The sequence below is a fragment of the Aphelocoma coerulescens genome, unplaced genomic scaffold, assembly GCF_041296385.1.
Source record: "Aphelocoma coerulescens isolate FSJ_1873_10779 unplaced genomic scaffold, UR_Acoe_1.0 HiC_scaffold_46, whole genome shotgun sequence".
Lineage (NCBI taxonomy): Eukaryota > Metazoa > Chordata > Aves > Passeriformes > Corvidae > Aphelocoma > Aphelocoma coerulescens.
This window is the reverse complement of record NW_027183804.1, coordinates 1301220-1329108: the sequence shown is the minus strand read 5'-3', so window position 1 is coordinate 1329108 and position 27889 is coordinate 1301220. Positions and strand designations below refer to the sequence as shown.

At 57.3% G+C, this 27889-nt stretch overlaps 2 protein-coding genes across 2 annotated transcripts; both read left to right on the top strand.

The window, feature by feature from the left end:
* Window positions 1-2007: 2007 nt before the first annotated feature.
* LOC138101762 (zinc finger protein 3-like) lies at window positions 2008-6358 on the top strand. The gene is made up of 3 exons (XM_068999548.1): window positions 2008-2119; window positions 4353-4431; window positions 4617-6358. The coding sequence occupies exons 2-3, from the start codon at window positions 4380-4382 to the stop codon at window positions 5369-5371; spliced, it is 807 nt and encodes a 268-aa protein (XP_068855649.1). The 5' UTR covers window positions 2008-2119; window positions 4353-4379; the 3' UTR covers window positions 5372-6358.
* A 6062-nt stretch (window positions 6359-12420) lies between these two features.
* On the top strand, window positions 12421-15516 carry LOC138101741 (olfactory receptor 14J1-like). Its single transcript, XM_068999525.1, has 2 exons — window positions 12421-12809; window positions 14321-15516. Exon 2 carries the CDS (start codon window positions 14344-14346, stop codon window positions 15274-15276), a length of 933 nt encoding a protein of 310 aa, XP_068855626.1. The 5' UTR covers window positions 12421-12809; window positions 14321-14343; the 3' UTR covers window positions 15277-15516.
* Window positions 15517-27889: the final 12373 nt, after the last annotated feature.

The window sequence follows — 27889 nt, the reverse complement described above, 5'->3', positions numbered from 1 at the left end:
GTCCCCGGCTCCTCCCGGGGCCTTCTGGAAACAGCAGCGGGAAGAGTTCAACAATTCATCATTATTTCAATTGATTTCGTTGGTTTCCGGGGAGAGCCGCTGGGACAGCACCTCACCACAAACCTGCGGGAGAGGAACAAAGGCTGCGTGAGGGGAATGGAGAACAAAAACGATGTAATAGAAGGAAAAAAATGGAAAAAAACACCCCAAAAGTAAAATAGATTTTACAGTAAAATACCATAAAATTACTGGGAAAAAAAGAAAATAACTCTAGAGCTCATTCAGTTGGTACTTTGCATTTCTTCTCCGAGCTCCGAGCTGGGTCTGAGCCAGGAACCGGTGGGCTGGGAGAGACATCGCTGCTGCGGGGCTGAATATTTCCGAAACTAAAGTGTCAAGTGGCACCTGGAGGTTCCAGCAGTCCCCGCGCACACGTTCAATTCCCTCATTTCAAGCTGAAAGCTCAGCTCCACTCGTGACTCTGCTTTGTAGCGATGAATGGAAACATTCCCCGCAATTCCCGTAGGAAGAGCCCGGCAAGGTTCGCGTCGGGAGAGCTCCCTCGGGGCAGCCCCGGCTCCTGCCCTGCTTGAGTCCCTCTCGAGCCCGCTGTGGTTTCCAGCTGCTTCGCTCCAGCTGCCCCAAATGCCCGTGAATTGCACGGAACTGGAACAGATCCGAGTCCTCGTGGCTCGGGCTAAGGGCAGGGAGAGGTCACTCAGGGATCGCCATCGCGGCCACAAGAGCCCCGACGTGGGGAATGAACTGGATTTGGGACGGAGCGGATCAGAACAGGAGAGTGAGGAGGAAAATAAACCCTGGAACAGAACCTTCCCCCGACCTCTTTCTCCTTGCCGGAGTTCACTTTATGCCCGGCTCCTCCCTGCTGTGCCCAGCGGGGCAGGGAGAAGGGATGGGAGTCGCGCTCAGTTCGTGCCGCTGCTTCCCCCTCGGGGACGGGAATCCTTCCCTGCTGCGGCGCGGGGTCCCTGCCATGGGGTCAGTCCCTGCCCTGGCCAGCGGGGGGTCCCTGCCATGGGGTCAGTCCCTGCCCTGGCCAGCGGGGGGTCCCTCCCATAGGGTCAGTCCCTGCCCTGGCCAGCGGGGGGTCCCTCCCCAGCCGTGCGGTCACTCCTCGGCCCGGCCCTGAGGCGCGGGGCAGTCGCGGGGCAGCCGCGCTCCGGCCCCGTCAGCGGCAGCGCCGCTTCGTGCCGGGCAGGAGCGGCAGAAGGAGCCGGGCGGCGGCGGGGGCTGAATCCCGGCATCAGCGAGGAGGAAGAAGAGGAAGAAGAGGAAGAAGAGGAAGAAGAGGAAGAGGAGGAAGAAGAGGAAGAAGAGGAAGAAGAGGAAGAAGAGGAAGGGGCCGGGGCCGCCTGCGGTGTCCGATCCCCGGCAGCAGCGGGGAGGCCTCGGGCAGCGGCGGCGGGCGGGGCCCTTTGGAGCCGCCCCGAGGGCTCGGTGCCGCCCCGGGCCCCTGAAGGAGCCGCTCGGCGGGACGGGCGGGCTGGGAACGAGAGAAAACCGCGAAAAAAGAAGAAAATCCGATCAAAGGGCCGTACCGAGGGGCGTCTCCGCCGGACCGTGGCACCCAGAAATCCCGGAAAATCGCTCCCATGCACTAAGGAACTGTTCCGTGGGCAGCCAGGGATACAGAGGGGGGATCCTTATGAGGTCCCCTCCCCTCAGTCCCTGCTGGGCACGGCCGGGCATTAGCGCAGCTCCCGGGGCTGTGTCCCGGCACCGGCTGCTGCCACAGGGCACGGGGCTGCCGCGCTCGGGCACTAAACGCGACAGATTTGGGGAGCAGGGACAGCCACAGAAAGCCTCGGGGAGCCCTCGGGAGCCTGGAGCTGCACGAGGGCCACAAAGGATGCCCTGGACACAGCGATGGCCCCAGCAGCGTCTCTGCCCCCCAGCACGGGGCTGTGTCCCAGACCCCCCGCTCCAGCCCGAGGTTTGGGGGCGGCAGCGGAGCTGCTGGACGGAGGACGGATGGAGAAGCAGGAGCGGGAGGAAGAGGCGGGACAGAGGAGGCCGGAAGAGGAGTCTCCATGTGCATCCATCGCTCTCTGTGTCCGCAGTTCTCGGCCTCGGCTGCATCCCTTCCCCCATCCCGCAGGTGACCGGGGAGGGGCAGCTCGCCCCAAATATCTTGGGCGGTGCCTGGGGTTGTTTCGGGAGAGGGGATTTTTGGAGCTTGGAGGACTCCAGCACCGAGCCCCAAATATCTTTGTTGGTGCCTGGGGGAGGGGGGTTTGGTGGGGCGGGGGGGGGGGAGGCGGATGTTTGGATCTTGCAGGGCTCCGAATGTGAGTCGCAAATGCCCCTTGGGGGATATTGGGGAGCCCCCGGCACGCGGGGTTTTGGGGGTCCCGGAGGCGGCTGCCGGGAGAAATGGGATAGGGCGGGATGGGGCCCGGGAAGGGTGGGATGTGGATTGGGGTGTGGGATGAAGTGTGGCGGAGGGGGATGGGCGGGATGAGGCAGGCGAAGGTTGGGGATGATGAGGCCGGAGGGACCCCAGTCCTCAGGGGCCTGCGGGGTATCCGCCAGCTCTGAGGGAGTTTTGGGGCACCCCTAATCCTGAGGGGGTGGTGCTGGCAGCGGGGGACACGTGGCTCCGGCACCTCTGGCCGCAGCTGAGCCCCCCCCGCCCCCAGCGCCCCCCGGAGCGGAATTTGGGGAGGGGGAGGTGGGGGCGGCCAGGCCGGGCCCCCCCGCGCTGTCCCGGCGGGGGCCGAGTGCGGGCGGGAGCCCCGCGGGGCCCGGCCCTGCCCGGGCACGGCTGATGCCGCCCGCCCGCGCTCCGCACTGGTCCGGACTGGTGCTCCCAGTGCCGTGCGGGGCGGGGCCGCTCTGGGGACCCCCCAGGGCACAGCGCGGCTGCTTTGGGGCTGTCGGCAGCGCCCGGCGCTGGGCATGGGGCGTGTGGGGGCAGCTGGGGCCGCACTGGTGGCACTGGTGGTGCTGGGAGCCCCCCCGGGCGCGGGGTGAGCGGTGAGAAGGGGGGCGGGTCTGGGACCCCAAACTGAGCGAAATGGGGAATGGAACCCCCAAAGTGAGCAGGAGGGGCCTGGAACCCCCAAAACCAAGGCCGGGAGAGGGGAGGCGGGGATTGGGGATGGGGAAGGTCCAGAAGGGGGGGAGAAGAGGGGGCTTGGACCCCCAAACAAAGCAGGATGGGGTTGGGACACCCAAATTGAGCTGGAATGGGGCTGTGGATTGGGGGAACGCTGAGAAAGGGGAGGAGAGGGGAGGGGAGGGAAAGGTGGGATTGGGACAGAAGAAGAGCGGTTCCATGGGGGTGCAGCCCTGTCCCCCAGCACCTGAGCCCTGGAGCGATTCCCTGGGGCTCTGGGGAAGGGAGGGATCCGCACTGGGGGGGTCCCCAACCCCCCTGTCCATCCCTGGGCTGATCGGGGGCTCCCCCCACACAGCAGCCGGTGCTGCAGCAGCCGTGGGGCAGAGGGGGTGGGAAAGGGGGGGCAGGGTGGGAGTGGAGGAGGAGCGGGAGAACCACGAGGTTCCACCGCCCGCCCACTGTGTCCGCAGCACCCCCAGCCCCGGTAGCATCTTCCCCCCCATCCTGCAGGTGAGCGGGGAGGGGGAGCTCACCCCAAATCTACTGGGGGGTCACCAGGAGGGGTTTTTTTGGAGGGGTCTTTGGAGCTTGCAGATTCTGGAATCGAGCCCCAGATGTCCTTGCATGTCCCTGGGGGGGATTTTTGGGCCAGAGGGGATATGTGGATCTTGCAGGACTCCAAAGCTGAGCCATAATGGCCCCTTGGGGGGTCCATGTGAGAATCGCCCAGTACTGGTGGGGTGGGACATGGGGTTTGGAGATCCCCAGGAACACGGGAACCCTGAAGCGGGGAGAGCAGAGAGGGACGATACCAGAGCTGGGGGACCCCCAAGAGCCTGGAGGGGTGAGGGGCCCTGGAGATGAGGTGGGGCTGGGACCCCTCAGCCCTAAAAGGGGCGGTGAGGAGAGGGGGAAGCCCCAAGTGCCTGTAGTGGAGGGAGGCTGAAGAGGGAGACCCTGGGATCTCTGGGAGCCAAAGCAGAATCAGGAAAAAAGGGACCTGTGGGACCCCCAAAACCCCCCAGCATCACTAAGCAGGACCCCAGAGAGGGGGATCCCCAGGACCCACGGGACCCCCAGCGGCCCTGACAAGGGGGACCCCCAGAACCCCAAAGTGAGGAGACTGGAAAGGGGGAACTCCTGGAGGCTGTTTTTGGAGTCACTCTTGATTGTTTGTTGGTTTTATGGACACTGGTGACTTTTAGAGGTGGACTCGGGCAGGAGGAGCCCCCAACCCAACACACTCATCCCTTGTTTCTCCCCAAACCAGGATTTCCTATTCCCAACGCTTGGCCAGATGGAGGAGGAGGCTGCGAGGAAGAGGAAGATGCCCCAGGACTCCCAGGCAGGTGAGGAGGAAGTCAGTGCCCCTTTCCCCCTCTCTCCTGCTCCATCTCCCAGCCCAGCATCGCCCCCGGCTGCAGGACAACCCCGCTGCCGACGCCGTCCTGCCGGGGACGGACTGGGGGGATCTCCTTCCCCTTCCCTGGGGCACGGAGGCAAATCCCATCCTCTCCTTGTCCTTCCTCCCCAGACAAGGAGCTGAGGACAGAGCCCAGGGAGGACAAATCCCCATGGCAGAACCTGGTGGAAGAGGCCGTTTTGAGCAGCTCCACTGCACAGGAATCCAACGGAGAGGAAAAACCCCAGAGATCCTGCAGGAGGAGGGGCTGCAAATGCAGCCCAGGGTGCTCTGAGGAAGAAAGACCCACCCTGTGCCGGGAAGGCGGCTGGAGATCCAGCCAGAGGTCAGAGCTGGTGGTTCATGAGCAGCTTCACGATGGGGAGAAGCCCCACAAGTGTGGGGAATGTGGGAAGAGCTTCAGCCAGAGCTCCCACCTGATCAACCACCAGAGGATCCACACTGGGGAGAAGCCCTATGAGTGTGGGGAATGTGGGAAGACTTTCAGCCAGAGCTCCAACCTGATCCGCCACCGGCTCACCCACACAGGGGAGAGGCCCTACAAGTGTCCCGAGTGTGGGAAGAGCTTCAGGTGGAGCTCTGACTTGAGCATCCACCAGAGGATCCACACCGGGGAGAGGCCCTATGAGTGTCCCGAGTGTGGGAAGAGGTTTCAGAGCGTCTCCAATCTCCTTCTGCACCAGCGGATTCACACGGAGGAGAGGCCCTTCCGCTGCCCCGACTGCAGGAAGGGCTTCAACCGCAACTCCACCCTCGTCAGGCACCAGTGCATCCACACCGGGGAGAGGCCCTACGAGTGTCTGCAGTGTGGGAAGAGCTTCTCCAGGAGCTCTCACTTGACCCAACACCAACGGAGGCATCGCTAAGGGAAGCCCTGCGAGTGCCCCGACTGCGGGAAGAGCTTTGTCCTCTGCTCCAGCTCCATCTCCCATCAGAGGAGCCACGTTTGGCAGAGCCCTGGTGACCCACATTCCCTGTGATCTGTGTTGGGAAGACCCCTGGCTGGTACTCTCCACGTTCTCCTGGATCCCTGTCGGCACCTGGGTGAATGCAGGGGCAGGAACATCCATCGGGACTCAGATCAACATTGGAGACTTATTGGGAAGAGCTGATTTATTGACTTTACACCCTAAAAAATTTCATCTACTCTGTCCAATTGTTTCTTCACGTGACTGCGGAGAGAAATAATGGACTCTACACGATTCGGTGTGAATCAGGCAGAACCCATTTTATTGATGACCTACTGTCCCTCATATACAGTTCTTGCTTTCCCTACACGCGATCGTGCATAATTATTATGGGTTAAGGGCATTTTCACACGCTGCTTTATGCTTTGTGGTTGGCTCTTGTCTGTGTGTCACATTGTCTGTCGTGTATGTCACAACTGTCCTTCAGTTTGCGTTTTCTTATCCTTTTGTTCCTTTGCTTGTTCCTCATTCACATCCTCCCCAGTGCTGCTTGTTCCTTTCTCACAACCTCCCCATGGACTCTTCCCCTGTGTAGGTGCTCAAGTCCTGTCTTACGTGCTCTGGTTCTTCTGTTTTATGGCTGGTTCATGATATGTCCATTTTCTAGTAAAAACATGGTTTCCACAGTCTCGAGGCATCAAGGGGTCCCACTGAGCTCCGTGCCCCACCACAGGCTCCTCATGGACTCCTTGGAGGAGGGAATTGGAGGCCGGGATTGCACAAAGCTCTCAGAGACTCCCAGGCAAAAGCCAAAGCCAAAGTCCTTTGAAAACCCTGCAGTCCCTGGGAGCATTCGGGAGCCCCTCAGGGCCATTCCTGACCAAGGCTCCCTAGGGACTCCTTCCAGCAGATCCCTGAGGCCACTGGGATGTGGGGGGATGCTAAGGGTAGGACAAGGGGCTGACAGTGCCCAGCCTTGCTGGGGCTGTGCCAGGAGGCCCCAGGGCCTCAGGACAAGGTGTCTCCTCCAAGCCCTTGGTGGCACAGATGCTGCTGTGCCCCAGGCCCCGCCCCCCCCCCCCCCGCCCCCATCATCCCTGCCTCCAGTTCTCTGCTCTGACTGGAGCCTGGGGACACTTTCTCAGTCGTGTCCTATTACCGCAGGCCTGGTTCCTACGGTATAGCACCGTGTCCCGCAGCCATAGGGAGGAGGAGGAGGAGAAGATCCAGCAGGCAGGAGTTGTGCAGCAAGATTGATTTATTTAATTATTTTACAAACTCTTTTATAGACTTTTTTCTTCATAGCCTAATTGGACAAAGGGCCAGCCACCCCTTGGGGGTGATTGGCTAAAATCCTAAAACATCCATTGTCAAAATATTTTTCTACTATACCATAAACAAGACTTTTCAAGGTTGCAGGTGTCTGGGTTGTTTACATTCCCTGCTACCTCTTCTGTGAGAGAGAAAAGTCTCTCACAGACTTAGAAAATAGCAAGAAAATCCTCGCTAGCAGCATTTTTGTATCTACAATTCCCCCTTTTTGTTTTATAAGATAACAACTCTACTATTAATGCCAAATAGAAATCTACATCAGTTATTAATTCTAAATATGTCCTTAAGGCTTTAACTATCTGACTCCATAACAAGAAATTTAAAGTTCAGTCTCTGCTTGTAGAAGGACCATCCCAGTCTCTGCTTGCAGAAGGACCATCTGCCTGATGGTTGACATCCTGGTCATCATCAGAAGAGTCATTAGGCTGATGCTCTACATTCTGGTCGCCATTTGGATGATTGGCGTTCTGGTCATCATTCAGGGGTTGCCTGTTCTGCCTCTGGTGCCGTAGGTCAGGGCGAACGCATTTTGAAGGTAGCCACCGTATCCCAGTATCTGTGGAAACGCAAGCATACCCACGACCCCAAACGATAAGCTCATGTGGGCCTTCCCACTGGTTAGTGAGTAAATTCCGCCCCCAGACTTTTGCCCGGGGCAGTTGTCTGTCGCCTGCAGACTGCAATGAGAAAAAATGATTCAGAATAACAGGATTATTTGAATTTTGTACTGTAAGGTGATTAATTGTATACAAAGCTTTTGCTAGTCAGCTCTGTGGGGTTTCTACATGCATTCCCGTTTTCAGTTTGTCCAAAACACGCTTCAAGGTACCATGAGCACGTTCAACAATGGCTTGGCCAGTGGGAGAATGTGGGATACCAAAGGTATGGTCTACACCCCATAGGTGTAAAAACTGCCGTGTCTTCTCCGAGGCATAGGCAGGACCATTATCGGTTTTCACAGAAGCTGGCACGCCCAGGACTGAGAAAGCCAATTTCCAATGGGCAATGACATCACGGCCCTTCTCTCCAGTGTGAGCAGTAGCCCACATAGCCGAGGAGAAAGTGTCAATAGACACGTGCACATATTTCAGCCGACCAAATTCAGGGATGTGAGTTACATCCGTTTGCCAAATCTGCAAGGCTTTTAGCCCTCTGGGGTTTACCCCCGCTGGCAAAGGCGCAGCGAGTCCATGACAGTCAGCACAAGCGCTGACAATGTCGCGCGCCTCGGTTGGCGTTAAATGAAACTGCTTCTGCAGGGTATGTGCACTTTGATGGAAGAAACCGTGCGATGCCTTGGCTTGTGCAATTTTGTCAAGCTGAGGCCCTACCCATGCAGGGTTGGCCAGCATGTCAGCCCTGGCATTGCCTTCCATTGGAAAACCTGGTAAATTGGTGTGGCTTCGAATGTGCAGAATGTAATACGGATGCACTCGAGCCCGAATTGCAGACCACAAGGTTTGCAACAGCGAAAACAGAGCCACATTGTTCACCTCCTTCAGAAGGGAATAATCTAAGCGTTGGGTGATATCTGCTACATAAGCAGAGTCAGTAACCAAATTCAAAGGTTCCTGTGAGAATCGCTGAAAAGCCATGGTAACAGCCCTTAATTCAACTAACTGAGCAGAGTCTGACTCAGATTGGTGTGTTAATGAACCACCTCAAAGGCAGTGTAGGATACTGTGCGCTCTTACACACAGTGACCCCTGCTAAAATTTGTCCCAATCCGTACGCCCCAAGCTGCCAACACATCCCGTCCCCAAAGGTTACAGGAAGTGGTAGCAACATAAGGCCTAATTGTAGCTGTGTGTCCCTCTGAATCCTTCACCACCACAGGCCGTTCACTTAAATAGCTCTGTGTGGTTCCTCCTAATCCTGCGATGGCCGATCCCACCGGGGCTAAAGGCCATGAGGGAGGCCACGCAGAGAAGGAGATGATAGTTACATCAGCACTCGTATCAATCAAACCTCGAAGCTGAATCCGGGGTGGTTGGGCGCTTGGCAGGACCAGGGTACATGTCATCTGTGGCCTTTGGTCAGAGATGTCTGCAGTCCAGAGGGCCTGTGGAAGTCCCGTAGATCCACTGCCATTATCTTCCTGAATTTGTTCTACGCTGGGGACACAAGACTTAAAAGGCACTAATTTAGCAAGGTAGGTCTTTTCAGGAATAGTTACAGGGGGGTTTTGCATGGAGACCATAGCGCAAATCTGACCTTTAAAGTCAGAATCAATAACTCCTGAGTGCACTAAGATTCCTTGATGGGCAACATCAGATTTTCCCACCAGCATCGTACTGGATCCCTGGGCTAAGGGTCCATATGCATCCAAGGGAACCTTATAAATACCGCTAGAGTCTAAGACAACTGCGGCTGCGGTGTGGACATCAAACCCGTCTGACCCGTGGGGACCGTCTGATCCCTGGGTGCTGTCTCTAGGGTGGCTGGGTAGGCCTGTGCCTGTACCTGTGCCACTCTCTGGGGGAGCGACTGCATCGGAGAGCAATTCCCCCTCCTTGCACCCCGGCGGAAGTTTCCCGACAAAGGCCGACCATCGGCATGAGTCCGGGATCTACAGTAGCCTGTACAATGGCCTGGCCTGCCACACCTCTTGCACTGGGGGATCGGTGTGTTCTCTTTTTGGCTCGGCTTAGGCCGCTTCCGTTTCTTCACCTGTTTTGGTGGCTTTGGTTCACGACCAGAAGATGCGTGAACAGGCTGCAGGAAAGCAGCCAAAGCAGACCTTTTCTGGTTCCCAGATCCCACCTTAGCACAGGCTTCGACCATGTCTGTTACCTCAGGGTCCCCTGGTAAGGCATCTATGATTTTTCTGCACTCCTCGTTTGCGTTATCCCTCACTAACTGCCTTAACAACATCTGTCTTAACCCGTCATCCTCAACCTGCTTCTCAAGAGAAGCAGCGACTTTCTCTACAAAAGAGAGGAATGACTCTGATTTGCCTTGAACTATTTCAGTATATCGCTTTCTGGGCGCAGACAACTCTATGGTTTTCAACAGGGCAGCCATGCCGACCTGTTGAGCTTGCTGCAGGATGCTAGAGGGCAAATTACCCTGTAGACTGGGATCAGAGAAGGGACTAGTCCCCATCAAAGCATCCACTCCTGCTGTCTGTCTAGCATCAGCAGCAGGGAGCTGCATATTTGCTAATGCAGTCTTGCCGGCCAGCTTTCTCCAGGTTTTCTCAAAAACTGTAAATTGTACAGGTTGAAATAGAATTTGACCTAAGTGTCTGATATCAAATGGAGAAAGCAAATCCGTATTTATCACCCTTATTATCTGCATAACCTCAGCAGAACCTAGTCCATATTGTGCCACCTTGGATTGGAGGTCCTGGGCAACTTTCCAGGCAATTACCTCATGCTTGTCATGCTCCCCTGAATCTGGGAGAGCCTTATACACTGGGAAAGCTTGGATCTCCCCTTTAGGGGAAGCACTACCATCCTGAACTTCTGGCACCGCCTGTGGATGGAGTGTAACAGCTCCCCGGTTACCCCCAGAATCCTCAGATCTATATGGCATTCCAAGGATTTTTAATGACCTCCAGTCACCCTCCTCCAATGCTCGCATCTTAAGGGACTCTAAGAAGCGATTATAATGCGTCGGACGCACTGTTACTGTGCAGTCCTGAAAGGTCCAGGGGCGAGACCGGCGCAGCCTTTTTCTTCGCCGCGCGGCTACAGCCGCCTGACGACCTGGGGCCAGCACCTCATCTGCCTCACTGCCTGACGAGGAATCATCAGGCAAAGGCAACTTTGGGGTGCTGGGAGTGAACAGAAATTTACGTGGAGGGGCACTTTGGCTAAGTTCGCTAGAGGCAGAACAGACAGGACAGACTGCAGCTGGCTGCGCGGCAGTTTTTGCACCAGTTTCTATACGGGAGGCCGTCTCGGCCAGCCCCGACCGAACTGGTACTGGAACTGCTGCCGCTGTCTCTGAGGCTACAGCTGCTCTCGGCGCCGCCGCCTCTGGCACAGCAGCTGCGTTCGGCGCGGTCGCCGCTGCCGCTGCTGTTTCGCGCTCCCCAGCCGCGCCGGCGCTGCCGCCGCTGGCCCGTTCTCGGCGGTCGCTCTGGGTGCCGCTGCCCCTGCCCGCCGCTCCGCAGCCGCCGTCTCTGGCCGCGGCTCCGCAGCCGCAGCCGCTGCCGGGTTTTGCCGCGGCTGCGCCGCTGCCGGGTTCGCCGCCGGCCGCGCCGTTTCTCGGCTCGGAGCCGCGTCTCCCACGGATGGCGGGGGGGGCGCGGGCGGCGCTGGTTCGGGCATTCGCCGATCTAGCAGGGTGAGGAGTTCCTCCATCCTTCGGGATAAGTTTGGCAGCTCCATCAGCAAAGGCAAATGCTGCACTAAGAGGTCGATGGCTCGGTTCTGCGACTGTGCAGAACAGTCCAGCGCCAGGGAGGGCAGCGGACCACACCCAGGGAGTCCCGGGGCAGGCACGCCCGGCGCTACGCCGGCTAAGAAGTTAGATCCAGGTCCGTACGGAACCGAGCTAGGAGCCTCTCTAGGCATCCAAGTGGCTAAGCCGCTGATCTGAGGCACTGGATAAGCCGTGGCCGCTGCCCAGCCGACCGGAAAGGCAGGCTGTGTGCCCTCCCGCTGCCCTGACCCCCCCGCCTCTGGCGGCGCGGGGTTCCTGGGGGCTGTGGAGTCCTGCGATTGTGCAGGGTGAGCCGGCGCAGGCTCTGCCTGTGGAGCCGGGGGGGTTTTCCTGAATGCATTATCATTTTCCCCGGAAACCCAGTCAACGGGGCCCCCTTCGGACGTTCCTCCGTCACTCATCACCGAGATAGACGAGCCGGCCCTGCTATCACAGTCAAGGTCTATCAGCAGGATAAATAATGAACGCCAGGTTTTGTATAATTCTAACGCTGCTGAGTCCCCAGTCGGGAGCTCCTGTCGGACAGCGCATCCGAGTTCCTGCCATAAGGCAAAGTCCAGGGCACTATCTCTGTCCATGGAAATCCCTTTTAAAGTAGCCCAGTCTAATAATTCCCGAACTGAGTTTTCAGGAATGGAGGTGCGCAATATGCTAAACACACCTTTCCAGACCAGCATTGCAGCTTCGGTTTGTGAGCCGCTGTTTGCCATTTCTCAGTTCTGTCGGACCTCCCGGTCCCGGGGGGCAAAGGGGAGCAGCGTACCTCTAGGGGAATTCGGCTTGACTCGCAGCCGCAGGACACGTCAGAGAGTGCAGCACCAAATATTACTGCAGGCCTGGTTCCTACGGTATAGCACTGTGTCCCGCAGCCATAGGGAGGAGGAGGAGGAGAAGATCCAGCAGGCAGGAGTTGTGCAGCAAGATTGATTTATTTAATTATTTTACAAACTCTTTTATAGACTTTTTTCTTCATAGCCTAATTGGACAAAGGGCCAGCCACCCCTTGGGGGTGATTGGCTAAAATCCTAAAACATCCATTGTCAAAATATTTTTCTACTATACCATAAACAAGACTTTTCAAGGTTGCAGGTGTCTGGGTTGTTTACATTCCCTGCTACCTCTTCTGTGAGAGAGAAAAGTCTCTCACGGACTTAGAAAATAACAAGAAAATCCTCGCTAGCAGCATTTTTGTATCTACAGTGTCCCTCACTGGGACCCATGAAAACTTCCAGAAACTTTGAAGTTCAATTCTGACTTGAATTCTTGAGAGGTTTGTGCCAGTCCTTGTCAGGGACTGATGTTCAGGGCCTCAGCACCAAGGCCTGAGAGGGTCATTACAGTCCTTGTGCTGTGTCTGTGCTGCTGAGCTGGGCCGGGCTCCTGGCACAGAGGCAGCTCCAGGCAAGCGGCAGCGCTGCAGAGAGACAGCTCTGGCCAGGAGCAGCTCCTGGGCACAGCCCAGCAGGGCTGGGGCACTGCCTGCAGCCAGCCCGGGCACAGCACAGGGGCACACAGGGCTTCAACTCAGCCGGGGCTGGGAAGGGGCTGGGAAGTGACTGCGGGAGAATCACTCCCAGCCCCTGGCACAGGAAGCCTCTGGCTGCAGGACACGGCAGCTGCAGCTCCTGGAGGGATCTCCTAAAGCTGCAACATCCCCCTGCCTACGGATTCTGTGAGTACAACTCAGAGCATCTCGAGTGCAGGGGAGGTGAAATGCTCATGAGGCTCTGACAGGCTGAGGGTTTCTGATTACTCCCAGAATATTTCCAATACAAGGATTTTGATAGAAATGAGGACATTTCCTGAGACTTTGTTTTCAGTTTCCTATCATTGGAGCATGGTGGGGAGGGAGGATAAATATTAAAGATGTTATGAATTTTGTCAGGTCCCTGGGACATCCGAACTGTTACTTTCAGTGATCAGCACAGGAGATCCCTCATGTGCTTTCAGCCACTCCTGTGCCCATGGACAGCACCAGCATCACCTTGGCTGGACCCATCAGGCTCAGTCTGAGCTGTCCTTTCTCCAAGCTGCAAACAGAACCTGTCCCAGCCAGTGCCCTGCACACAGGCAGGTTTCTGTAGGGCCAAGGAGAGTGCACAGAGATTTGGGGTCTGTGAGTGCTGGCAGGGAGAGATGAGGCACAGGGAAACAGCTCCAGGAGGAAAATCCCCCGGAAGCAGAGATGAGATCAGGGAAGGAGAGAAAACAAACCCAGCAATGTCAGGGAGAGTTTAGAGATCCCCACAGGATCCCCTCCAGTGCAGCCCCTCCCTCTGAAGAAGCCCCCTCCCTCCTGTGCCCCCCAGCCAAGCCTCTGCCCTCAGGGCCGGGGGTCCAAGGCGTGAAGCCCCTCCTGGGCAGGCAGAGCTGCAGCAGAGCCGTGGGGCAGCTCTGCAGCCCCGGGCCCAGTTCCCTCTGCAGAGCACAGGGCTGGGAGCATCTGCCTGGCACTGGGGGGCTCTGGGAGGGGGCACAGCTGGCTCAGGGTGATGCTGGCCCCGGTGCCCGGCTCTGGGCAGGGCTGTCAGTGCAGCCAGGGCAGCAGCTCAATCTCCCTTCTTCCAGTGCCAGCTCTGGGACTCTTGGCTTTCTCCCCGAGGTTTCCTTCCAAGCTGGGAGTTCCCTCCAGGATGCAAACGTGTCCTGGAGCATCTTTGTGTTATCTGAAAGGCCCAGAGAAAGGAGAAAAGCAGAGATGCTACAAGTGTGAAAATGCTGTTGGGTTGGTGAAATGAGCCAGGTGTGTCCTTGGCTATGAATGTGGTGCTGAGACCTTGAGAGAGGGACGGACATTTGGGGGTCTGTGGTGGATCCATCTGCTCCCAGCAGCACCTGGTGATCTTTAAGGGAAACATGGGAGGGTGAACCTTCTGCATTTGAGAAAAGCGAAACAGAGAAACTCTGAACAGGTCAGAATGACAGAGCACCTCCCCTGAGTGTCCACTCATCATCTTGCCTTGAAAAAGTTGCTCTGTTCTCCCTGAAGGCAGCAGAAAGGTTGAGGATTTCTGATACCCAAGAATACCAGGAGAGATATGGGGGGAGCTTAAAAACAAAAACCTCAGAACTCTTAAACACCAAAGGGTGTCTGTGTGTGTTCCAGGGAGGGTGGATGGGAAATGGCTTTGATTGTGGTTACAGATCTGCTCTAACTCTTCACTGTCTTTTTCTCCGTGGCAGAACCCAATGTCCGGACACAGCCAATGTCCAACAGCAGCTCCATCAGCCACTTCCTCCTGCTGGCATTGGCAGACACGCGGCAGCTGCAGCTCCTGCACTTCTGCCTCTTCCTGGGCATCTCCCTGGCTGCCCTCCTGGGCAGCGGCCTCATCATCAGTGCCATAGCCTGCAGCCAGCACCTGCACAGCCCCATGTTCTTCTTCCTGCTCAGCCCGGCCCTCAGCGACCTGGGCTCCATCTGCACCACTGTCCCCAAGGCCATGCACAATTCCCTCTGCGGCACCAGGCCCATCTCCTACTCAGCATGTGCTGCTCAGGTGTTTCTGTTTGTCTTCTTCATGGGAGTAGAGGTTTCCCTCCTCACCATCATGTGCTACGACCACTACGTGTCCATCTGCAAAGCCCTGCACTACAGGGCCCTCCTGGGCAGCAGAGCTTGTGCCCACATGGTAGCAGCTGCCTGGGCCAGTGCCTTTCTCTACGCTCTCATGCACACGGCCAATACATTTTCCCTGCCCCTGTGCCAGGGCAATGCCCTGGGCCAGTTCTTCTGGGAAATCCCACACATCCTCAAGCTCTCCTGCTCCAAATCCCACCTCAGGGAACTTGGGCTCATCGCTGTCAGTGCCTGTTTGGTGTTTGGCTGTTTTGTGTTCATTGTTTTCTCCTATGTGCAGATCTTCAGGGCCGTGCTGAGGATTCCCTCTGAGCAGGGCCGGCACAAAGCCTTTTCCACGTGCCTCCCTCACGTGGCCGTGCTCTCTCTGTTCCTCAGCACTGCCATGTTTGCCCACCTGAAGCCCCCCTCCATCTCCTCACCATCCCTGGATGTGGCACTGTCAGTTCTGTACTCGGTGGTGCCTCCAGCCCTGAACCCCCTCATCTACAGCCTGAGGAACCAGGAGCTCAGGGGTGCCCTGAGGAAAAGGATCACGGCTGGTTTTCAGCAGCAATAAACTCTCATTCTCCTGCAGAGCTGCTCTGATGTGACTCATTAATGCCCACTCTGTGTCCAGTGTTTGTTGCTGCTGACACAGGTGTTACGCTGCTGTGAATTTGTTCTCACAAAAATCTTTGTCTGTTCCAGTTTTAATTTGGTATTTGCCTTTCCCGTGTGACCCAGAGACTATATAAACAGGGAGCTGCACTACAGTATGTGTGTGCTGGAACAAAAGAATGAGCCCTGTGTTGTCTTGTTTCCCTGACATCTTTCCTCCCTGACTTCTCTGGAGCTGCAGGGTCGGTGCCTCTGGGCAGAGCTGGGGGAGAAAAGAGTCCCAGCAGGAGAGTACTGCCAGGGAGCCCCAGGGCTTCTCCTCCGTAACTCCTCTTCCTTCCCTTCCACACTCCCCTGCAGAGCCCCTGCGTTGGTTTCAGGCCTCAGGGCTCTGTCAGCTGGGTCCCAGCCCTGCTGTGTGACTGCCCGGGGGCTGCAGGCAGGGACAGGCCGTGGGCACTGCTGGGACAGAGCTGGGCTCTGCAGCAGCATTTCCATCATGCGAGGGCATCTCCCCAGTGCAGGGCCTGAAAGCTTCAATCTCCTTCCCAGTTTTGTCTCCAGGATGTGCCCAACGCAGCGCCCTGGAGAGGAAACCAGCCCTGAGCAGCAAAGGGTGGCAGTGCTCAGGGTGGGGGCACCCAGCAGTGCCCTGGCAAAGCCAGCGCCGCTGCCAGCAGGGGCCTCTCTGCCCAGCTCACAGAGGTTGTTCTTCCCTCCATGGAGGGACATCCAGGGACCGGGTCAGGGCTCCGTGTTTGCAGTGCACGGACAAGACACAGCCCTGAACATCCTCTGTGTGTGGGGGGACATAAACGCAGCGAGCACAAACACCTTCAGCTGTTCCTGGAGTTCCCAGAGAGTGCCGTCCCCTGGGAACCCCCTGGATGTGGGGCTGGGATGAGCTCCTGTGCACAGAGCTCCCCGTGCCCATCCCTGCGGCCGTGGGGCACCTCGGGCAGGGGCAGGGCAGGGTGACACCCGCAGGGCTGAGCTCCCTGCCAGGCTCTGGCAGCGGCAGCAGAGCCCAGGGAGCCCCTGCTCCTGCTGCAATGAACTGTCTGTGAGCGTGCCAGGGAAGGACTCGTGTCCCCTCGCAGCCCTGGGGCTGTGAGCAGGGCATGAGCCCAGCTCAGGGCTGGGCACCCGACAGAGCCCTGACACTTCTGGGTGTGCCCATAAGAGAAGGCTTGGGCAAGGTGACCCTGGTGAAACCTCTCTGTCCATCAAGTGACAACCAAGTGTCTCTGGCACTGTCCCTCCCCAGCCAGGCACCAGGAGAAAAGAAGCTGAGAAAACTGTGGGTCACCATAAGGAGAGGTTAATGGCTGGGGCAGGGAAGTAAAGACCAAAGGCCAAATGCAGAAGCAAAGCAACCACAGGGAGGCAAGAATTCAGTGCATGGAGTGGCTGCTTTGGAAGACAAACGGATCAATACAGAAAATCCAGACACCCTCTGGCCCCCTTCCTTTCCCCAGTTCATTGCTGACCATGACGTCCCATGGAATGGGAGATCCCTTGGGTCAGTCCAGCCCAGCTGTCCCCTCCCTGTGCCCTCGGGAACACTTGCCCACCCCCAGCCCATGGTTTGGGGGGGCTGCAGGGGCGCCTCATACAGGGCCAGCCCTGCTCAGGGACAGCCAAAGCCTTGGGCTGGGACCAACCCCGCTGCAGCCACGAGTGCCAAGCACAGCAACCCAGGGGCTGCTCTGGGCAAAGGCAACTCCAGCCCAGCCACAGCCTGACCGAGTGGGCTCAGGGGGCTCTTCCCACCTCTGTCATTCCACGATTCCAAGAATCTTCTCCCTGCAGAGCTCTGTGGAGACACAAGTGACAGAGAGGCAGAAGCAGAGCTATAAAATGCACCAGTACAAACACAGCAGCTCCTGTGAGGAATGAACCCTCCCAGGGCAGTGCTGGGGCAGGAGAAGCACCCAGAGGGAGGATGAGCTCAGGGCATGTGTGTGTGCCCAAGGCACAGAGGGTGAGGCTGGGCAGAGGTCAGGGCAGGGCTGGCAATGGCAGCGCAGAGCCGAGGGCAGCGAGATTGTCCATTGGGACACAGCAGAGCCTCATGGAACTCAGCAGGCCACTGTGCCAACATGGAATCTCATGGAACCACGGCTCCACTTTGACCAAGTGGGGCCTCATGGGACACCGGTGCCACTGGGACACTGCCAGCTCCTGTGGAATCCAGTGTCCATTGGGACACAGCGCAGCCTCAGGGCAACCTGGGGACCAGTGTGGGGCAAAGGAATCTCATGGAACCAATGGTCACTTGTGACAGAGAGGGGCCCCATGGAACACAAGGGCCACAAAAACATTGCCAGCCCGAGTAGAAACAAGGTGCCATTGTGGCAGAGCAAGGCCTCGTGGGACCTAGGGGAGCACAGGGTCACAATGGATTCTCATGGAACCAAGGCCACATTGGGACAAAGCGCGGCCTCATGGAAGGAAACCCGGTGCCACTGGACATCTGCAGCCTTGGAGGAAGCAAGTGTCCACTGTGACATAGCACAGCCTGATGGATCCCAGGAGAGCACAGTGACACCAGGGAATCCTGGGGAACCAAGTCTCAGCTGTTACAAAGAGGGGCCTCATGGCACCCAGGAGACCATTGTGACACCGTGGAATCTCATGGAAGCAAATGTCCACTGTCCCATGGTGTGGCCTCATAGAGCACTGGAGACCATTGTGACACAGTGGGAAAATATGGAACAAAGGCTCCCTGGGGACACAGCAGGGCCTCATGGAATCCAAGAGAGCATTCTGATGGAATGGACACTCATGGAACCAAGTGTGCACTGTTTTACAGTGGGGCCTCGTGGCACCCAGGACACCACTGTGACACAATGCAATCTTGGGGAACAAAGTGTCACCTTCAAACACAGCGGGGCCTCGTGGAAGCCAGGTGCTGTCGAAACTGATGGTGATGAGGGTGAGGGTTCGGTCGGGCCCGGCTGGAGATGGACGGATGGAGGGAGATGAGAGATCTCTATAAGCAGGTCTTTGGAGCATGCAGTTTATTGCAAAGGGCGTGGGTACAGGGGCACTGCTTAGAGCTGCCAGCTGCAGCTCCAAGCAGGCCCAAGGTGTAGGAGAGAGAGAGATGAATCAAGAGCACTAGAGCAAGAGGCTGAGAGCTAAGAGAGTAAAGAGCAAGAGAGTTACTAAGAGGAGAGCTGAATTAAGAAAAAGAGTTACTAGGAGAGCTGAATTAAGAGGAGAGGAGCAAGAGCAAGAGAGTTACTAAGAGCGTCACTAAGAGAGTGAGGTCCTTGTTACAATACAATAAATCATCTTCTGTAGTGAATATTCTAATTCTCACTAGCCAATCTAATACAAGGTACAAGTCCTATAGCATTTACATACAGCCTATAAGAGTTCTTACATTACCATAGAGTGTTACATTTTAACTTCTAAAAACTACTCCTTGGACCCCTTCTGCTGAGCTAGTAGGGTCTGCTCTGACCCTTGGACCTGTCTGCAAGCAGAGGGTATTGTTCAATCAAGAGGGGATTACCTTCAGCCGGCTATACCATTGTTTTCCAGTTGTTCAGTAACTAAGACTCTATATCTCAAAGATGGCCTTCATTTCGATGTCGCTTATAGTTTTCATATTCCCAAAATCTTTTGTTAGGCAATCATATTTATAAAGCTTTCCTGTTTCATCTTCCCCAACAGGTGCCACTTGGACATTGCCAGGGCTCGTGGATCTCAGTGTCCACTGTGACACAGCACAGCCCCATGGAACTCAGCAGGCCATTGTGACAACATGGAATCTCATGGATCCAAGGCTCTGCTTTGACAAGGCGGGGCCTCAGAGGATGCAGGTGCCACTGGGCCATTGCCAGCTCCTGTGGAATCCAGTGTCCATTGGGACACAGCGCAGCCTCAGGGCAACCTGGGGACCAGTGTGGGACAATGGAATCTCATGGAACCAAGGGTCACTTGTGACAGAGAGGGGCCACATGGAACACAAGGGCCACTGTCGTGGTTTGACAGTGCTTATAATACCAGGTAGCCATGAAAATCATCACGAAGGGCTCATGACTTGAGATAAGGATTGGGAGAAAAACATTCTAAATTCAAAACAGGCTCAAACTTAAAGGCATAAAGTAAATTTATTATTAACAGAGTAGGATAATGAGGAAGAAAAGAAGCCTTTCAAACACCTTTTTTCCCCTCCATCCCCTCCCTCTTTCCCTCTGACAGCGCAGGGAGACAGGGCCTGGGAGTGATTAAGCCAGTTCATCACTCGAGATCTTTCTTCAGGTCCCTCAGGGAGGGGAGTCTCTTTCTTCTGGTGTGCCATGGGCTCCTTCCCACGGGAGACAGTTCTCTGTGCACTTCTCCAGCATGTTTCTAATTTCACGAGTATCAGTCCCGCCCAGCCTGCTGTAACCTGAGTCCCTCCCATGGGCAAAACAGCCTTCCCAAAACTGCAGGTGTGGGTCATTAGTCCATGGGGTGTAGTCTTTTAAGGATCAGCTGCTTCAGTTTGGAAGCAAGGACTCTCTTTCTCTGTCTCTGGAAGCAGGAGCCCTCTCTCCCTGTTCAGGTCTCCCACTGGATTACAGCTTTTGTAGCATGAGCAGCTTTTTACCACGGGCTGTATCTCTGCACCCCCCCCCCATGGACTTCATGGATCCCAGGGAGACAGTTTGTTTTATCCCAGTCCTCACCACGGCTTGCAGAGAAAATCCCGACTCCGAGGCTGGGAGCATCTCCTGCCCCTCTTTCTTTCCACTGACCTTGGTGCTGCCAAGTTGTCTTTCTCTGCATGTCCTCACTTCCTCCTCGTTCTACGACTAGGAGGAAAAAACTGCTGCTCGTAAATGATGTGTAAACATGTTAAGAATAACCTTTCTATGCAGATATTAACTAGCTAACATTATAACTGGGGTCAAAGTTACAAGATGCTAATATAGCTTGAGTTATAAGATACCTGTATAATCTGGATCATAACCTCCTGTACAATGTAATAGCTGGTACAGGGTTAACTGCTGTTCCTAAGTACCATTGCCACCAAATGCCCCCAGTTGCAGGATTTCTGCAGGGTTTCGCAGCACGGAGAAGTTGATTTGGTCTCGGTGCTGCCCCGGGCAATCGTTTGCCGTGTTTGCCCTGCCGGCCCCGTGGCCCCGCTGCCCCTGCGCGGGCGGTCGCAGCCGCCGTTCAGCGCCTCTCTTCATGCGGGCGCTGAGAAGGAGAAGCCGCCGCCGCCGCCCCGGCCTTTCTGCTCGCAGCGCGGCTGGCTAACAGCGGCCAGGCAGGCCAAGCTCGCCGCTTCATCCGTCCTCGCTCGCTCACTGGGCTTGGGGAGATCCTTGGTAAGTGATGCCCGGGAAGCCTGTGAAAACAGGAGTCAATCTGATTTTACCACCCGTGTGCTGTAATGCAGCCTCCAAAAGGAGCGATGCTTTTCTGCACCTGTGCACACACGTGTCTAAAGCACGTGAATCCTCCATTAGTTCCACATTCATCCTGAGGCTTTGCACCCAACGGTTGATTTTTTCCCTATATTGGTCATTTTATCTTCAATGTTTGTAAATCAAAGCAGATCAGAGGAAACAAGTAATAGAAAATTAAAATAAAAACCAAGAACACCCACTGACAACACTGCAGAAGATTTTTTTCTAGTACAGTTTTTAATAAATCCGCTGTCAGTAGATATGTTCCTCCTAATTCCTTTATGCCTTTTGAACCACAGCTATTTATCATTATTCCTTTTTAGTATTTATTATGCTTTTTAAACCCCATGTATAACAGGCTGATGCAATCAGAAGCAGTTTTCTATCCCAAACAGACTGAAAAACTCACTTCTCCATCCCAAAGAGACTAAAGCCGGTGTGTTTGGCGTCCCATCTCCCACAGCCGGTCCCGGTATCTCCGCAGGGGATTTCTGCCCTGGGGCAGCCCCGTGGCCATGGTGACACCCTGAAACATAGATTTAAAAGAAACAGAAAGATTTTAATTATAGGCTAGCTGTGTTGAAATGAGTTAGAATAAGAAAGAATTTGAGCTGGACTAGAGTTAATTAAAATAGTTAGGAGAGCTAGATTTGAAATGGTTTTTAAGATGTCAGTAATTGATTACAGAATAATTGATGCTCTGTCATTTGTATGTTTGTTTAGCTGTGCTTAGAACGAGGAACAGAAATATTGATCAGTTGGTGTAGGGAACAAGGACAATTCCCAATTTCCTCCCTCTGTGGGAACCTATTCAAAAGTCAGGCAAGAGGAAATTGGGAGGTCACTAAAGTAATTAAGATTGTTAAAGTTCAGAAAGGCAAAAAAGGTCCAAGTGAGGGAGATGAGCTTACTTCATCTGTCTGGGACCACCGACCCAATTCGAGAGCAGCCACTCAATTCAGAGCACGCACTGCGCATGCTTAATGCCATTAAAGCTCATTTCCATACGAAGCGGAGAATGGGAGGGGTCACTGTTAGAAATATGTATTTGTAGTTTGGATATTCATCACTTTTGTGGCTAAATGAACTCTGTAACCGTTCATACCTGGGCACTGCGCATTAGGAAGCTGTTCCACGCCGCTGTCCGGCGCCAATAAAACATTCACTTTCTAATTCTCACCTGTTAGAGAGCTTTTGTCTGTCTCAGCTGGATATCGATATGAGATCGATATTCACATCTTGGTAAATCAAGCCCCGAGCACGGACACTGGGGCCGGTGTGCGAAGGCGTTTGGGGCTGCACGGACGTTCTTTAGCAGCAATATTTGTCTTTATTCTCTCTGTCTTTATTCTCTCTCTCTTTACTTTCACTCTATTCTCTTTCTCCTTATCGTCTCTCTCTTTTCCCCCCTCTCTTTATTCCCTCTCGCTTTACGCTCTCTGTCTTTCTCTCTCTTTACTCTCTCTCTTTATTCTCTCTCTCTTTCTTTATTATCTCTTTACTGTCTCTTCACTGTCTCTCTTTATTCTCTTTCTGAAGAAAATGAATACAAAAGCTGAATTTTTTAGCAATATAATATTGAACATTTATTAGTAGAACAAAGACAAATCACAGCGCTGGGGCGCTTGGCAATATTGCCAGAGGCGCCCTCCATTCATTTCACTGCGGACTTAAGGACTCTCTTAAACTGTTCCATATTCATTAAGCCCAGAAAGTCATTTACACTTCACTCAACTTTCCCCCCTCTCCGGTCTCTGCCCCTTCTGCCAGCACGCCGCCGCCTCGGTGCTCGGATCTTGAAGAAGAGACACAAAGTCCCAACAGAACAAGCTCTGCTGTTGTTTTCTTTTTTTTTTTTTTTTCCCAGTTATTTTATGTTTTTTTATTTTATAATTTATTATACTTTTAGTATGGGTTTTTTTTACTTTTTGCCTTTTTATTTTTTCTTCCATTTCATCGGCTTTTTCGCTATTTTCACCTACTGCAGCCTTTGTTCCCCTCCCGGAGGTTTGTGGTGAGGTGCTGTCCCAGCGGCTCTCCCCGGAAACCAACGAAATCAATTGAAATAATGATGAATTGTTGAACTCTTCCCGCTGCTGTTTCCAGAAGGCCCCGGGAGGAGCCGGGGGCGGGAGGGGGGTCCCGGTGCCGGGGGCAGTCCCCGCTCGCCGGGCGGATCCCGGTGGCGCAGCTTGGGAGCCGTGGAAGTGCCCGAGGGAGCGCGGGGGCGGGGAAAGACGGGGTGCGAGGGGGTATCGGTGCGGGATAAGGGGGCTCGGGGGGGTCTCAGCGCCGGGGATGGAGGTGCCGGGCGGTCCCCGTGCACGGGAGTGGGGGTTCAGACCTGGATATGGGGGTCCAAGGAGGTCCCAGTGCCGGGGATGGGGGTCAGATGGTCCCTCTGCCGGGACCGGGGTGGATGGGGGGGACGGAGGAGTCCCCGGCCCGGAGATGGAGTTTCAGGGAGGTCCCGGGGCCCAGAAACGGCTGCTCAAAGGGTTTTCCCAGGACGGGGAATGTGGGTTCAGAGAAGTCCCCTTCCCGGGAATGGGGCTTCAGGGACGTCCTCGTGCCAGCTAAGGGGAACAGGGGGTCCCGGTGCTGGGGAAGGTGAGGCAGGGGGGTCACAGTGTCCGGGAATGGCGGTGCAGGGTGCTCTAGTACCCGGAAATGGGAGCTCAGGGGGTTCCCGTGCCGGGGGTCCCACTCGCCCCTCGCCCCCCCAGGAGCGCCCCCGGCCCCAGCGCTGGAGCCATCGCGCTGCTCCGCTGGGCCCCGCCCCCAGCCCGGCCCCGCCCCCAGAGCCGCCTCCGGCCCCGCCATTGGCGCCGCTCTTTCCTGCCCGCCAATGGCAGCTCGGGCTGCTCGTGACGTCACCGGGCGCCGGGCAGATCCCGGCGGCGCAGGGCGGGAGACGGAGAAGCCAAAGGGACCGAGGGAGCGCGGGGGGAGGGGACGGGGCAATTCCAGGGAATTCCCCTGGATCCCCTCCTGCCATCCCCCGGACCCTCCTCGGCCGCGCCCTGCGGGACCCCCGGGCCGGGCCGGGCTGAGCTCCCGGGCCCCGCGGCCAAACTCTGCCTGGAACCCGCTGGGTTCGGCCCGAAGCGGGGCAAGCAGCGGGACCCGCGGATCCATTTTGTCCTGCGGCTGCGGGGCCCCAGCCCCGGCGGAGCAGGACTGGGCGCTGTGACCCCGATCCCTGACTCCCAATCTCCTTCTCTCTCTCTCTCCCTCCTCTGCCTTTCCTTTGGGTGATCATAAATCCCGGAGCGGCTGCAGAGCCCCGTGCCCAGCTCGGGTTTCCCAGGAAAGGGAGGCCTGGGGCAGAGGTGCCCAGGGATGGCCGGGAATGGGGTCCGGGGGTCCCTGGGGTCAGGGAAACAGGGGATGCAGGGGCTGGGAGAGGAGGATCCCCGGGACAGGGGTTGCAGGGGGGTGCTGGTGCAGGATGAGGGGTGCAGGGGGTCCCGGAGCTGGGGAAGGAAATGCAGGGGGTTCCCAGTGCCCAGGAATGGGGATTCAAGGGGGTCCCAGGGCTCCCAAAGCCCCTCCCAGGGGGGAGCAGGAGCTGGGTCAGGAGCGCTGTGGGAGAGAAAAGGGGGTGACCCCGGCATGGGGGGACATGGGGGAGTCACACGCGCTCCACGGGGGGGACACGACCCCCGGGGATCCCCCCTCACCTCCTCCCGCAGGCGGAGGCCGAGCCCCAGCCCAGGAGGACGAAGCCCAACACGAAGCCCCCGGCCCCCGTCAGCATCTTGGGGGGCGTCCGGCGGCAGCTCCGGGGGCGGGAGGGGCAGGATCCGGGAAACGGCGGCGGCTGCCGGGAAGGGACCGGGACGGACTGGAACAGGCTGGGATGGACTGGGACAGACTGGGACACCGGGATACGCCAGGACCAGAACCCACTGGGACCAGAACTGGGTAACAGAGGTCACACTGCGAGCAACAGGGACCACTCTGAGGACTGGGAGAAACTGGGAGCGTGCTGAGTGCAGCTGGCAGCAGCTGGGAGCGGCTGGGTGCGTGCGGGAACAAACTGGGCGAACATGGAACACCCGGGGGACGCGGAACAGCCGAGGGACACGGGATGTCCACGGACCATGGAAGGTCCAAGGAACGCTGAGCGTCGCTGCCGCGGCTGGAAAAGCTTGAATGGAGTTTTTATGCCGTGACGTTGCCGGGGAGCAGCGGCAGCTCCACGCCCCCAGCCCGGGGGTGGGAGCAGGGGAGCCGCGGGCAGCACCTTCGGGGCACAGCCGGGGGCTGGGGGGCTCCTCCCCGCAGTTCATTTTCTCTCCCCTCCATTCACATCTTCTCCCCAGAATTGAAGTGTTTCTCGCCCCAATTAAACTGTTCTCCCTAATTAAGCCCTGAGGCCCCTCCCCGCGCCCGGCTCTTCCTGGCAGGACCGGCCGGGACCTTCTGGAAACAGCGGCGGGAAGACTTCAAAAATCATTATTTCGATTGATTTCGTTGGTTTCCGGGGGAGAAGCGGTAGGGCAGCATCTCACCACAAACCTCCGGGAGGGGAACAAAGGCTGTGTGGGGGAAATAGAGAAAAAACGCGAAGTTGTGGTAGAAAAAAAAAATTTAAATAAATAAATAAATAAATAAATAAATAAATAAAGAAAGAAAGAATAAAAGCAAAAAAAAAAAACCCAAAACAAAACAAAAAGAGTAATATAGATTATAAAATAAAATAGCATAAAATAATTATGAAAGAAGAAAATAACGCCAGAGCTTATTCCGTTGCGACTTTGGGTCTCTTCTCCGAGCTCCGAGCTGGGTCTGAGCCAGGAACCGGTGGGCTGGGAGAGACATCGCTGCTGCGGGGCTGAATATTTCCGAAACTAAAGTGTCAAGTGGCACCTGGAGGTTCCAGCAGTCCCCGCGCACACGTTCAATTCCCTCATTTCAAGCTGAAAGCTCAGCTCCACTCGTGACTCTGCTTTGTAGCGATGAATGGAAACATTCCCCGCAATTCCCGTAGGAAGAGCCCGGCAAGGTTCGCGTCGGGAGAGCTCCCTCGGGGCAGCCCCGGCTCCTGCCCTGCTTGAGTCCCTCTCGAGCCCGCTGTGGTTTCCAGCTGCTTCGCTCCAGCTGCCCCAAATGCCCGTGAATTGCACGGAACTGGAACAGATCCGAGTCCTCGTGGCTCGGGCTAAGGGCAGGGAGAGGTCACTGAGGGATCGCCATCGCGGCCACAAGAGCCCCGACGTGGGGAATGAACTGGATTTGGGACGGAGCGGATCAGAACAGGAGAGTGAGGAGGAAAATAAACCCTGGAACAGAACCTTCCCCCGACCTCTTTCTCCTTGCCGGAGTTCACTTTATGCCCGGCTCCTCCCTGCTGTGCCCAGCGGGGCAGGGAGAAGGGATGGGAGTCGCGCTCAGTTCGTGCCGCTGCTTCCCCCTCGGGGACAGGAATCCTTCCCTGCTGCGGCGTGGGGTCCCTGCCATGGGGTCAGTCCCTGCCCTGGCCAGCGGGGGGTCCCTCCCACGGGGTCAGTCCCTGCCCTGGACAGCGGGGGTCCCTCCCATGGGGTCAGTCCCTGCCCTGGCCAGCGGGGGGTCCCTTCCATGGGGTCAGTCCCTGCCCTGGCCAGCGGGGGGTCCCTCCCATGGGGTCAGTCCCTGCCCTGGCCAGCGGGGGGTCCCTCCCCAGCCGTGCGGTCACTCCCCGGCCCGGCCCTGAGGCGCGGGGCAGTCGCGGGGCAGCCGCGCTCCGGCCCCGTCGGCGGCAGCGCCGCTTCGTGCCGGGCAGGAGCGGCAGAAGGAGCCGGGCGGCGGCGGGGGCTGAATCCCGGCAGCAGCGAGGAGGAAGAAGAGGAAGAAGAGGAAGAAGAGGAAGAAGAGGAAGAAGAGGAAGAAGAGGAAGAAGAGGAAGAAGAGGAAGAAGAGGAAGGGGCCGGGGCCGCCTGCGGTGTCCGATCCCCGGCAGCAGCGGGGAGGCCTCGGGCAGAGGCGGCGGGCGGGGCCCTTTGGAGCCGCCCCGAGGGCTCGGTGCCGCCCCGGGCCCCTGAAGGAGCCGCTCGGCGGGACGGGCGAGCTGGGAACGAGAGAAAACCGCGAAAAAAGAAGAAAATCCGATCAAAGAGCCGCACCGAGGGGCGTCTCCGCCGGCCCGTGGCACCGAAGGAACTGCACCGAGAGACCGGCGAGGAGCCCGGCGCTGAAAGAGCCGCAGCGGAGGGCGTGGGATGGGAGGTGCGAATGGAATAAAAGAAGGAGAAGAGAATAATAAATTCTAGAAGAAGTGCACGGGGAGTGGCGGCTGCGCGGCGACTGAAAGAGCTGCAGCGAGGGAGCGTCGGGGCAGCAGCGCGGGGTCTCGGCCGCTCCGTGTGACCGAAAGAGCCGCAGCGAGGGACGGGCGGGGCACGGCTCGGATCGAGCCCTCCAGCTGCGCGAAGAGCGGCGACCCCGCGGGACCGCGCCGGGGCCGGGCGGCGGCGGCAGCCGGAGCCGGGGAAGCGGCTTGGAGCGGCGGAGACGAGCGGGGTGTTCCCGTCAGCTCCGCTCAGCCCTCGGGCACCGGGGGGTTCCGGGGCTTGTTCCCGTCAGCTCCGCTCAGCCCTCAGGCACCGCGCTGGGGCCCCGCGCACTTTTCCAGCCCGGCCGTCCCCACGGGCCGGGCCCCGCGGCTCCCGCTGCCGCCGCCTCGGCCCCGCCGAGCCCAGAAACTCCGGAAAATCGCTCCCATGCACTAAGGAACCTTTCCGTGCGCAGCCAGGGGCGCAGAGGGGGGATCCTTATAAAGTCCCCTCCCCTCAGTCCCTCCTGGGCACGGCCGGGCATTAGCGCAGCTCCCGGGGCTGTGTCCCGGCACCGGCTGCTGCCACAGGGCACGGGGCTGCCGCGCTCGGGCATTAAACGCGACAGATTTGGGGAGCAGGGACAGCCACAGAAAGCCTCGGGGAGCCTTCGGGAGCCTGGAGCTGCACGAGGGCCACAAAGGATGCCCTGGACACAGCGATGGCCCCAGCAGCGGCTCTGCCCCCCAGCACGGGGCTGTGTCCCAGACCCCACGCTCCAGCCCGAGGTTTGGGGGCGGCAGCGGAGCTGCTGCCGGAGGACGGATGGAGAGGCAGGAGCAGGAGGAAGAGGAGGGATAAAGGGGGAGGAGCAGGAGGAAGAGGCGGGCCCGAGGGG